The 13,261-nt window shown below is 35.6% G+C and overlaps 1 protein-coding gene and 1 non-coding gene across 2 annotated transcripts in view; both read right to left on the bottom strand.

Moving 5' to 3' along the window:
- LOC108976057 overlaps positions 1-13,261 on the bottom strand; it is a 170,579-nt gene that overhangs the window by 135,826 nt on the left and 21,492 nt on the right. Inside the window, exon 3 of the mRNA XM_018944968.1 lies at positions 11,964-12,077. Within this exon, the coding sequence (XP_018800513.1) occupies positions 11,964-12,077 (114 nt within the window). The remainder of the gene's footprint in view (positions 1-11,963; positions 12,078-13,261) is intronic.
- Trnar-ucu lies at positions 4,480-4,552 on the bottom strand. The gene has a single exon. It is a non-coding gene; the product is annotated as a tRNA-Arg (tRNA).

Genomic DNA, 13,261 nt, shown 5'->3' on the forward strand with positions numbered 1-13,261 from the left:
ATATTTGATCAAATAAAAAAGTTTTCCATGCAAGCACTGAGTTCAATCGTTCAGTCTATATGGTAGCTAAATGCTTTAGTAGTCCGATATAGACGATTTCGACAAATGAGCAGCTTCTTGAGTAGGAAAGGATGTGAGCAAAATTTGGAATTTATATCTCGAAACTATAGAAAGTATAGACACACAGACGGATTTAGTTAAATCGACTCAAGTTGTCACACTGATTATTCTGAGACAGTAACTGAACTTGGGTTCTTAAATTAATATTTAAACTGCAGCCACAATGAACACACAATCTATTTCTTTTCAATATGCCTTGCATATTTTTAATTACCCACATCTACAGTTATTTGCATGCCTTAGCAAAGTTATTGGCCGTCTCCCAACGCTGCATTTGAATAATTCATGTCCTACTAGTATTTGCAATGAATTATTAATTATACTGTGCAGCATCAGCAGACGAGCAAATGTCAAACACTTGTTGTTGCTGCACTTGTTGGCGGTGAGTTATGTAATTCTAGATACATACATATATTTAAGGCGTTGCAACGCCCCACAACTAACGCCGGCTAAAGAGGATATAAGTGGCGGGTTCAAACAAAAAAATACAAAGACTAAAGAAAAAAACGAAAAAGAAAACACGATTATCATTAAGTTGAGGAAAAAGTGAATTCTGTATTTTTTTCACATTTTTACGCGCCAACCTCTCGCATTATTCCTCGCTACTTGTGTTCTGCTTGTGCATGTGTAAGTGTGTGCGCCTTTTTTTTTGCTGTCTTCCGCTTGGCAATGTATATTGCGATAATTGCAATTTAAGGTTGGCAAGTTTCTTCAACTTCATTCATTCAGTCCGCAGCATGGACAGCGCGCCAACAACAACAACTTGCCACATTTGCGGTTGTGCATTTGTAAATTTTGGCCCTAGTTAGCATTTCAGTGTTTCGGTGTTTTTCTTATTGCCGCTCGTTTGCGCCCGGCCATTTCTAATTAGGCAAATGGCAGAAGGCCGCCGATGGCGCCGACAATGTTCGTGGGAAATTAAATGCTGCCGTTTTTTTGAGTAACTGTGAAGCCAAATGTTGGAAATGATGAAGATATTGTGTGAGGTTATGTTTTGTACTTGTTGGTTTGATGTTTCCTACACACTTTGGCTCCCACTCTCTTCCGCTCACTCATCTCGTTTAGCAGTTGGAATGCTCGCCTAAAAGTTATGTTATAACAATAACAATTCAACTTTTAATTAATCCAGTTTTAATGTATCCTTCCGATTGCTTTGCGCTACTCAATCAGTTGTATCTTGAGCTTGAGAGCTTGATAACTTTTTTAAAAAAAAAAACGCATAAAATTTGCAAAATCTCATCGGTTCTTTATTTGAAACGTTAGATTGGTTCATGACATTTACTTTTTGAAGATAATTTCATTTAAATGTTGACCGCGGCTGCGTCTTAGGTGGTCCATTCGGAAAGTCCAATTTTGGGCAACTTTTTCGAGCATTTCGGCCGGAATAGCCCGAATTTCTTCGGAAATGTTGTCTTCCAAAGCTGGAATAGTTGCTGGCTTATTTCTGTAGACTTTAGACTTGACGTAGCCCCACAAAAAATAGTCTAAAGGCGTTAAATCGCATGATCTTGGTGGCCAACTTACGGGTCCATTTCTTGAGATGAATTGTTCTCCGAAGTTTTCCCTCAAAATGGCCATAGAATCGCGAGCTGTGTGGCATGTAGCGCCATCTTGTTGAAACCACATGTCAACCAAGTTCAGTTCTTCCATTTTTGGCAACAAAAAGTTTGTTAGCATCGAACGATAGCGATCGCCATTCACCGTAACGTTGCGTCCAACGGCATCTTTGAAAAAATACGGTCCAATGATTCCACCAGCGTATAAACCACACCAAACAGTGCATTTTTCGGGATGCATGGGCAGTTCTTGAACGGCTTCTGGTTGCTCTTCACCCCAAATGCGGCAATTTTGCTTATTTACGTAGCCATTCAACCAGAAATGAGCCTCATCGCTGAACAAAATTTGTCGATAAAAACCGAACCCGAACCGAACACTGATTTTGGTAATAAAATTCAATGATTTGCAAGCGTTGCTCGTTAGTAAGTCTATTCATGATGAAATGTCAAAGCATACTGAGCATCTTTCTCTTTGACACCATGTCTGATATCCCACGTGATCTGTCAAATACTAATGCATGAAAATCCTAACCTCAAAAAAATCACCCGATAGTTGTGTCCTCAGCTGTTTTGTTTCACATCCTGTGTTTTTTTCTTTCTCGAAGTATTACTCATAAAGGTTTAACTAATTGCTACACGCTAAGATTCATAAGGTTTTGCTTTTAATTGGCACTTTTATTAAATTAGTTTCTATTTTTTTATTAATTAGTTTTACTTCATTAAGGTTAGAAGGACATAAGCGTTGGCAGACAGTGAGCTTTGATTGTAAAGAAGAATGAAGAGATTTAACAAAAATATAGTCTATAACTATTATATTTGTCAGGATTTCGTTTTATTTTTAAAAATATCTATTGACGAAGTGTTGAGCTGTTAAAAGTTTTCTCTTCAGGCGAGCTATGTACCATACAGTTTTATAAAGGAATTCCTTAGATAAATTAGTTTAACAGTTTTTCGATTTTTTTTTATATATTTGAGATTACTATGCACGTATTTTTATATATTTGGGTATTTTTCTGGAACACTAAAGTTGTTGATATTAGTTCACCGAGATTCATACCCCTGTTTATTGAGTATTAAAAATGAAAACTTCTGGACTCTTTAAAATATGTATCAGCATGAGCTGAGCCGATATAGCCATGCCGGTCCTTCCATATGTCTACGTGAACTTAATCCTCAGTCTTTGAGATATCTATCTTAAAAATTAGGTTAGGTTGAGAGGTTGGTTCTAATTGAGATCACACCTGGAAAGTTCAGTTTTTGAGATATCTTTCTGAAAATTATTTTTTCTTTAACCGAAGTAAAGCCGTTTTATTACTTTATATTAATACCGTGTATCAGGTGTGAAGACCTTGAAATCGTTCCAGTCGTACTTGAGTTATAAATGAAGTATATTAATTTAGGTTTTGTTAAGAGTTGATTCTAATAGAAATCACACTTGAACAGCTTGGAAACCGGTCCGCTGTGGTTTCTAAATCTTCTATATTATATGTTATAAAACCCCCAAAAATCGACAAGGAATTGTGAGCGCTTTTTCTGAAACTGGTAATCTCAGTTTTGGCTATGTTTACTGATTTGCTTGAGGTGAGATGCTGAGAAGTTTCAACTTTGTTCTTTCAAGGCCTGGATAATGGAAGGGAAAGTACCTGGATGTTTCCATTTCACTTTTTTATGTACAACTTTGACTACTTGCGACCGATAAGCTTTCAGCTTTTCCGTATGAATGCCTATTGCACAATTTATAGTAAGATACTTTACGAAGATGAACTTTTTTAATGGCAAGTAATTTAGTAGATCTCTTCCGTTCTAAGTATTCTAGGCCCGAAAACCTAGCAGTCGCTCGGGAGCTGGTCGTCGCCCAACGCTTGCTGTGCGTACGCGAGGTTCATTGGTCAAGTGCTAGTACTCTAAATGTTAGAGATCCGACTCGGTCTCATTCCTCTATGTGGGTGGCAAGATTGTCTCCTCTTGTCAGATTTTTCCTTTTCAGTTACTTGAGCTTTCGCTATGATCCGGGAGCCAAATGAGTCTAATGATATAGCATGAAGCTATTTCTAATGAGGTCCGTAATTGCTTTAATAGCTTTGAGCGTTAGCGATCTCAATGATGATCATTCTACTGAAAGACCTGCATTTCGTAGAAGTAAGTCTACTCTCATCTTAATAAGAGTCCCCTTTGCCTGAAGAACACTAAAGTGGTTCGGTAGCCTGAAACTAAAATTGATTTAGAGCTACTAACATAAAGCTCTTACTCCTACTTTCGTTCCTAGCTTAGTCTCTGCCGTGAAAAACTCACTACGCTTCAGCTTCAGTGACTCGTTCCCTTCCACATGTCCTTCATCGATATGTAAGCAGAGAAAAAGACATCAATGGTAGGATCTGTGATATAGTAATCCAAATTTTTAGGAGCGTAGTGGAAGGAGAAGGGAATTTCGGTCGGTTCTTACCCCTATTCGGATCTTTTGATATACTCAACTTTTTTAGTCTTTGAGCGAGCTTCGCAATAAAGTACCTACCGGTAAATTCCAAATATAAATGGTAACAAGTCTGATTTTTTATTCAGAGGCTTATAGTATACCAACATAGCCAGGTGAGTCGCTAAAATCTTCGCCGAGGAACTCTTTTTGAGTATTGACTGAAGTTCTTGAATTGCTGTTGTCCCTCGACTGATAATTTGCTGTCTACTGTTAAAGTTGTGTTATGAAAAACTAAAACCAATCAGTATTTGGGAGATGTCATACTACTTACTTCAATATATCGTTTATATTTAATTTGAGATCTTCCGACAATAAAAAACTTGACGAATTGAGCCCTTGCGGGGATCGAACCCGCGACCTTTGGATTAGAAGTCCAATATGCTATCCACTGCACCAAAGGGCCGCTTAAATTAAACACTTGAGTATAAAAACACTAAGCCTCGTTTAAATAAACATTAACGAAAAACTAATTTTGTTGAAAACTACGAAAATTTAAAGCCAAAAATAGTGCGTTCAGTAAATCAATATTTGTTAACTCAAAATATATCAAAATGTATAACATAGGTACCGCAAACATGACTGATTGTATTCTCGGTTATTATTATTATTATTACAGCTGTTTCGGGCTGTGCGTGTATGAGTTATGACGCCTCCTTTATTACTTAGTAATTAAATATTTAATTGGCACTAATCAAACACTGTGACTCGGTTGTATTGTGGTCGGTCGATTTATTTGTTCAGCCGTCTGACAGCTGGCACCAATGGGCAAATGTATGTGTGAGTCTGTGTGCGAGTGACAATGAGCGATTATTGAGTACAAGAAACATTTGATAGTTTCTCTGAAAATGCTGCAAGCGTGTGTTTCTACTTTCGAATATATGTGCATATGTATGTACAAATATAACGGAAATATATAAGACAATTGGTTGCATGATTTCAATCAATTATCTAAAAGGGTTTCATTACAAAATCATTGAAAATTTAATTTAATTTGTCGTTAAGAACTGTGCTATATGTGGATATATATACATTTCGGTTTGAGCAATGCAAATATTTGTTATGCACACTTGTGTAAGTAAAACTATATATAATACTATTTAATCAGTATACTCCAAATCAATTTTAATATGTATTTATATGAATCTCTCTCGGGAGCAAAAGCAACAAATTATCATAACATGTCTGGATAGACTGGTAATAGGTTAGGTTAGGTTATACGGTTGGGCGGGAACTGATGGATGTCACTAGGACAGATGATTCCTCCATTGTGTTACTGATAAACTCCTAAAAGTGCAACACGAAATCCTCATAGGTTGACGTTGTCTAATGAGTTAATTCAATATCAGGAGGAGGGAGGAGCAGGCAATCGAGAAAGGAGTGAGATGGTGATTACATCTCCATCCAGATTTGGCAAAAACCAGCAAACAAAAAACTTAGTCGCGCCGCGTGTGGACCCATTGACATTGTCCAGTCAGGTCACCCACAAGTTCGGCGAGAATGACTTTGTTAAGAGCCAAGAGTTCGGAAAATCGCTTACGGTCCACTCTAGGTTAGAAGAATCTCGCAATTCCACATCGCATTAAATTGTGGAAAGGGTACCCTCCCAGGTAAGTTTATCGTCTTTGCAGTTTCCGGTGAGTCAGCTCTTAATTGGGCATCTATATAAGGTTAATATTAAAGAAGCTTGAAGCTAAAAACAGTACAGCCGCATGAATATAGGAGCCAACCCACATATTCAAGAGATTTGTCGTCCGTCAGCCCATACAATAGATGAGACTTAAATGTCCTGTCCCTCCCACGGAGTAATACTTAGCCAGTGGTTTCGCGGGAGAGTCTTGAGTTGGGTTTAGGAGATTAAGCGGATTATAGTTCCACACTCCGGCTTTCAATGCTTCCATCTACTGTACCAAAAAAAAAAAAAAAAAAAAAAAAAAAAAAAAAAAAAAAAAAAAAAAAAAAAAAAAAAAAAAAAAAAAAAAAAAAAAAAAAAAAAAGTGGGTCAAACCTTCAATAGTCATAATTACGATTTCATAGCGTCAGAATACCACTTTTCGTGACCGTACCTCAACCCAATTGCTCATCTACAACAGTATAATGCCTTCCTCAATCTCTTCTTCATGCTTGGCTTCCATGAGAGCTTCTCTGGGGCTTCTTTACCCCGTCTATCGGTTGAAGAATAGAGGTTCCCAATGAGGGGAGAGTAACTGCAGGAATTTTGTATCTCCTAGTAAACCAAACTAGGTCGATTTTTCGGATTTATGGCTAAGCCAGATTTCCATGCATACTTGGTTAAGAGTTTTTCCTTTACCAAAAGAGCTAAAACGTCTGCCTATGCAACCGTCAGTCAGTTTCTTCAAAAGGTCTTTCAAAAGAAAATAGGACTTCACAAATCCCTTAAATGAATGAAGAATATTTTAACCTCAATACTACACGATCTCAACATACATAGACATAGTACTAATATGATCAGAAAACAACCTTTGTTCATATATTTAAAATTTTATATTTAATCTTCAGAATCCATGTCCCTCCCCCTAAAGTAATCCTCCTGTGCCTGTTAACATACATTTGATTTTTGACCTGCTTTGACATGTTTTTTCGGCTTGGGCTCATCTTTGTCAAGATATTCTGATGCCCAATGATGTCAATAAGATCTCTGACTGTTAGTCTGAGCAAGCATTAATTCCTTTATTTTATTTCAAAACTATTAAAGAACTTGCTACAACAACAATTAACATCGAAGACCTTTTCCAATAACCACTAAAAATTTGATTCCGCTCACAATATTTAATGAAGCTTCTTTCTGAAAAAATTTCTTTTATCGTAAAAAACGCCGAATGCCTATCAACTTGAGAATAACGACCGTATACTAAACACAAATGGTTATTTTGATTTAACACTTAGCATAGATGTTACTGATAGTCACACCAACCTAGAGAATATTCCACGATTTTCGCGCGAAGTTTAGATTAAAACATCTTACTATTTTTTGCTCACAGTTGTATATACATTTATATGCATACATAAAGCAAGTTAGGTGCCTTCAATTAATTGTATTGATATATATAATAAATAAATTGCGCTCTTAATTAAGTAAATTAAATATTCATAACCATAAATAAATGCAAAATAAACTGCTCGGAAAGCGTGTTTAAGCAAAACGCTTATTGTCAGTCATATACACATACACACACACAATCATTTATATAAAAGCACATATCAGTTTCCATTAGACAAACAATTTCATTAATAAAATGACAGCAATTCAAAAAATTGCTTATAACATCCATAAAAGCAACGAAAAAAGTTGAAATGTGGAAAAATTGAAAAATTGCTATGAGCGCGCAATAGCTCGTGGAATTTTTCAGAGGCTAATAGCTTGCAGCTAACCTTCTGCTGTTGTATGGTATATTCGTAGTTTTTAATTATTTATGCAACCAATATTGCTTTGCATAATGTTCGAAAAAATTACTGCAATTTGCATGCATTGGCAATAATCAAAAGTGTTTTTCGAATGCTATTGTGTGCGGATGAATTGGCTTTGGATATGCCAGCAGTTAACTTGTATATTGCTGACTTTTAACCCTGAGAGGGTGCCAGAAAACAAAATAAATGATGAGACTGTCAAAATTGCCTATGGGGTGGTTACCAATCAAGCTCGAAAATAGCCTAGTTGCTAGAAATGATCCACGATAAAATTTCCGAAAGGACGGGGAAACTATATAAGTCACAGCTCAAGACTTACAGTCATCACATGTGAACCCGATGGGCATTAGTGATGACAATATGTGTAGAACGTGCTGGGAAGTAGGTTTGGGTGAGACGCTGGAACTCCTCCTCCGCTTCCATCCGGCCTTAACTACACCTCGGCTTAAATATCAAAAGGCTTCGCAGTTCAAGTGATAATGGAACTTGCAAAATTGGACATGAAGTCTCCATTAAATTTGATGTTGTTGTTATACCGGTGGCTTGGGTGGTGAGATTCGGGTTGCTTGTCATCGAAGCAAGATAATGGCAGGCTCAGATATCGTGCTGTTTCGACGGGATTGAACCGTACGAAGAAACGTGTTAGATGAGCGGGGTCTTCTGTTCATGSAAAGAGGTGGTTAGAGTTAAACGAGGTCTTATTGCACAGAGGATTTCCGTGAGTATCTACTAGCGACGGCCCTACCTCATGTTGCTTTCTTTGAAGCACATAGATCAATACATTGCGTTGATCAGCGCCACAAGTATAAATGTACACGTATTTTTTGGTTCCAATTGGTCAGGTGGAAGTGACACTTTTTCCATCTTGGTCGGGTTCGAGATCGATCTAAAATGTCTGCCGTGCTGTGGGCTACAGTGCTCAGAGCGAAGTTGTAAAGGGTCACTTTAGAATCGCGGGGCAACACAAGCTCTTCGTCTGCAATGGTTGGTGTTTGATTTTAAGTACGCCATTCACTCAGAGGGAGTCGGTGACGGTAGTGGTAATGACTCAAATGTGAATGGCCTCAGTGTGTGTGTGAGTGAAGTTTGTTGAGCCTCGTCGGCGTACTGTTCGACGTCATTGACGTAATCAAGGAAAGACCTCTTGTTGTTCCAAGGAGGAGGCTCGCTTCACGCAGACAACTGCAAGAATAGTTTCTGCGAAAAGATGCCAGCAAAAATTGTTTGAAAAGAAGCTCATTATGTTCCTTAACCGGAGCTATGAGGTCCTACACACTGTAAAAGTCAGTGAGTATTAATAATTATGCTCCATCTGGAATTGAAAAGGACTTGCAGGTCAGCCAGGTGTAACCTAACCTGGTTATAATATGCTCTTAAACTAGCTTGTCGAGATTGCGCGGCAATTCTAGTTTAAAATTTTTCAAAATTCAAGTTCTCTAACATACTTTTCATCTAATACCAATATTATATTACTTTTGCTTTACTGTGCTGAGCACTGCTTTAGTTTCTATGCCAGCTCACTACAGCCACCGGGTTCACCCGAGGGTTAATGCAAACAAACTCCGTGTATTTACCATATAAAACATGAATGTTTATAAAAACTTGTTTTCTCTCACTGTTTTTTGCGCAGAATATTAATAAAAGTGTGGCTGTTTTTGTTTTGTGTTTTGTTTTTCCTTGCCCGCGCGCCACCACCACAACCACTACATTGGATTGGATTGTTTGATTGCATGAATAAAGAATAAATGAATTGGAAAAAATCAATAGTCAGAGCGAGTGAAAACTGCTCGAATGCACAGCGCGTATTCAGTGTTGAGTTATCGATGCTGAGTGTTGCACAAAAACCAGCACGCACATACACACCTACACGCACACATCAAAAGCATTGCTTCGTATATAGTTTTGTTGCTGCAAAAAGGATGTGCAGACACTTCACCAGTTGCTGTTGCTATCAGCTGCATTCTTCTATGCTTCGCGTGGCAACAACAATGCATTAACTGCTGAGCGCGTTTGCTTATTTGTGTGTGTGCGTGCGACATTGCTTTGTCAGCGCTTTTATTGTGTGCGCGTGTATGTGTTTGTATATTGATTGTAATGTTATTGGTTTTGGGTTTTGCTGGCAAAACATAGAAATGCAATTACATCCGCTTTTCATCGCGGCGAAGCGTTCTCACTTTACACGCTTGTTTGACGCGTTGCGGTCGGACATGCACACTTTGACGGAGCAACGACAGCAACAGCCGCCTGCTGACTGTGTTAAAATTGCGCTTATCACATACATATGTGTGTAGATGTATCTGCATATAGGGGTGAGTATGTAAGTGATCTGTAACACATAACTGCCGTTTAATTTCACTTTTTATCTCAACTCATTTGTATTTCATTGTTGCTTTATTAATAGCTATGTACCACTTGCATATCGCATATCTGTTTTTATTTGTTTGCATTTTCAATTGAAGCACTCACACACTTACACTAATTAATTTTGTATTGCGGTTGCAAGTTGCACAGTTTGTTATCTTTTCGATAAAATAAAAATTAATAAAATTAAATTCATGAAAATTATTAATATTACAAAGTATGGTGTACAACAACAAGTTATGTATATCAACAATATTCAATTGAAACATTTTTAAGCGCGCTGGTTAAGTCTGGCAACTGCAACGAAAATGCGTGACAAACGAAATTCCGTCACGCTCGACATATACAGGGCGGCATAAAAGAGTAATCGTTAGACATTTTTGTTGGATTTAACGGTGTAATACTTGTGTAGTTTCGAAAAAACAAGGTTGCCACTTATTTGAAATTTACAAGTGAAAACTTCTAACTGTTTTAAATTCGAACTATAAAATAAAAATATATAAAATATTTAATATCAGCAGCACTGAAGTTATAATACCCTTTGCAGTTGCATATATGGGCATTTAAATTTCTTTGTTCTGTTTTTGATCGATCAGTTTCTATGGCAATTAAAAGCTATTGTAATCCGATCTACACACAGTATAATCGGATATTATAGTGCTGCTTTATAGAATAATCTGTATAAAATTTTATGAAGATACTATGACAAACAAAATAGTCTCCATAAAAGCACATGAGTTTGATAGGTCAGTTGTATGACAGCTACATATTTACTACAGTAGTCCGGTCTAAACATATTCTTCCAAGATTTATGCGTAGAATTGAATAAAAATCAATACATCTATATCAAATGTAATGACGATATCTTGTCAAATAAAAAAGTATTGCAGATTCTTTAGTCTGTGAGGCAGTTAAGTGCTATGTTATCCGATACCAGTGGCTCTTCTTCTTGAGAGAGAAATCTGTTCTTACTTTTCCCAATTATGAGCTCGATCTGTTAACCAGTTTGCTTACAGAACCTGTTTAAGTCTGCATACCTTAGCAGAGCGTTGCGATTTTTACAATGGATAAAAAATTTCGAATAATGAATTTGAATAAAAATTTTCTATTTCTAACCAAACTTCTTGTGCGGAATCTTCAATCAAATGTTGGAATAGGCTAACGATGAATCAGTTTTATTAAAAACACAAGTGATGGTATAAATTATTTAAATACGGACAAGAGATAGTTGAAGATACGCCTGGTTCTGAAGATCTTCGACATTTGAAAATATTGAAAAAGTGAAGTATATCGTGCGTGAAAATCGTCACGCAAGTATTAGAGAAATGGCAAGAAGGATCGATATTTCTAGTGAGTCCGTTCGAATAATTTTGGTGAATATTTTGGGCATGAAAGGTGTTATTGTAGAACTCGCGTCGAAAAGCAGAATTTGTTTCAAAAAGAGTGCGATTATGACCGAATTTAAAGATAAAAACGCAATGAATACCAGCGATCAACCACTGGACCGTGGACGCCGTTTTCAGTCGATCGAAAAGTTAAAACAAAATTTGCTGAAGGGGCTCCCGAAAAGTTCTTATGAAAAGTTGTTCAAGGCCTGGAAAAATGGTTGCCATAAATTTATTACAACTGGCTGGGATTACTGTGAAGGCGACAATATAAATATTGTTGAATAAATAAATGGTTTGCGTAAGGTCTCCGTCGTTTCGTTACAGGAAAATTTTATATTCCCTGTTCAGGGTATAATAACTTTCCCTGACATAAAGTTTGTAAGCTGTAACCCGTTTGTCTAATTATGATTCCAATAACTTTTAAATTTCAAATAAGTGAACGCTTTTTATATTTATATGAATAAGTATATAGTAGCTCATGAACTTTTTTTGTGTATGATTATTATTAGATATCGCATTAAATATATATATGTACTCAGTAGAAAACTGCAACTTGGATCCATCTCTATGGTTTTGTTCTCTCTTTGCATGGTATGTGTATATTTGTCTGTGTACGCAGCCATATTGTAAATATCTTACCTTATCGAAATCTATGCGATTTTTTGGCACTAGGACTTCTATCAGTGAGTCTAAGGGTCCAGAAACTATTCTACCATTTATATACATAATACCACCGGATCCCAATACGGAGCTCTGTAAATAAAACAATTTGAAAAGTATTTTATTGAATAATATAAAATACGAAATTGTTTATTAAAAAGTATCACAACAACAAAAATAATTTGTAATATATTTTATTCGTAATATCATCCCACTAATTTCATTCTTATGATTATAGGGACCATATTATGTATAAAGAGACTACATTTTGAACTCAGTATTAACATGTTGGTTCTATTACTACCAAGTCATATTACTGTTATAAGTTTGCTTTGAAAACTAATGATGCTCTATCCCAAATCTGACCAGGTTAGTTAACATATGCTTATTTCTTCACAAAGCCTTTCTGAAATGCATTCTTTTCTGTTTGAGTTATCCTTTGTAGGTTATTAGACACGCTGCAACTACTTTTTAGAAAGCTCGAAACTACACAAGTAATATCAAAATATAATCAAACAATTTTTGCAAAATATTTTTCCATTGCAAAAAAATCTATAAAAGAAATTATTGTGCAATATTTTTCGGTTGAATAAAAATCTAAAAAAAATTATTGAACAAATTATTGTGTAATTTTTTTCGATTGAACAAAAATCTATCAAAAAAATATTTCGCAATAAATATTTTTTAATGATATAAAAATCTATAAAAATTATTGTGCTTTTTATTGAATCGAAAAATATATAAAATAAAAAACTTAGGTAAACAAAATTATTGTGAAAAACATTTCTGATGAGTAAAAATCTAAAAAGATCAAATTGTGACATTTGTTTTAGTGAATAAAAGACTGTCAAACAAATATTATGCAATACTTTATGCTAATAGAAAAACTGAACAAAAAATTGTTGTGCAATATTTTTTGATAATAAAAAAGTCTAAACAAAAATTAATGTGCAGTAGATTTCGCTGGTATAAAATCTAAACAAAATATTATTGTGCATTATTTTTAAATCGATAAAAATCTGAATTTTAAATATTTGTCGATACTATATAAATCTAAACAACAAAATATTGTGTAATACTATTTGCAGGTATTAAAATTTATAAAAAATGATTTGTGCAGTATTTGCGTTAGTAAAAGATGGAAACAAAAAATTATGTACACTTTATTTAAAGTTATAAAAATCTTAGATCAACAATATTATTGTTTATGCACTAGTTCGCTGATAAAAAAATTTATTGCGCAATATTTTTTGGTAATTAGGAAATTTGCAAAAAAA

The sequence above is a fragment of the Bactrocera latifrons genome, unplaced genomic scaffold (genome assembly GCF_001853355.1).
Source record: "Bactrocera latifrons isolate USDA-ARS-PBARC rearing strain unplaced genomic scaffold, ASM185335v1 scaffold_72, whole genome shotgun sequence".
Classification (NCBI taxonomy): Eukaryota; Metazoa; Arthropoda; class Insecta; order Diptera; family Tephritidae; genus Bactrocera; species Bactrocera latifrons.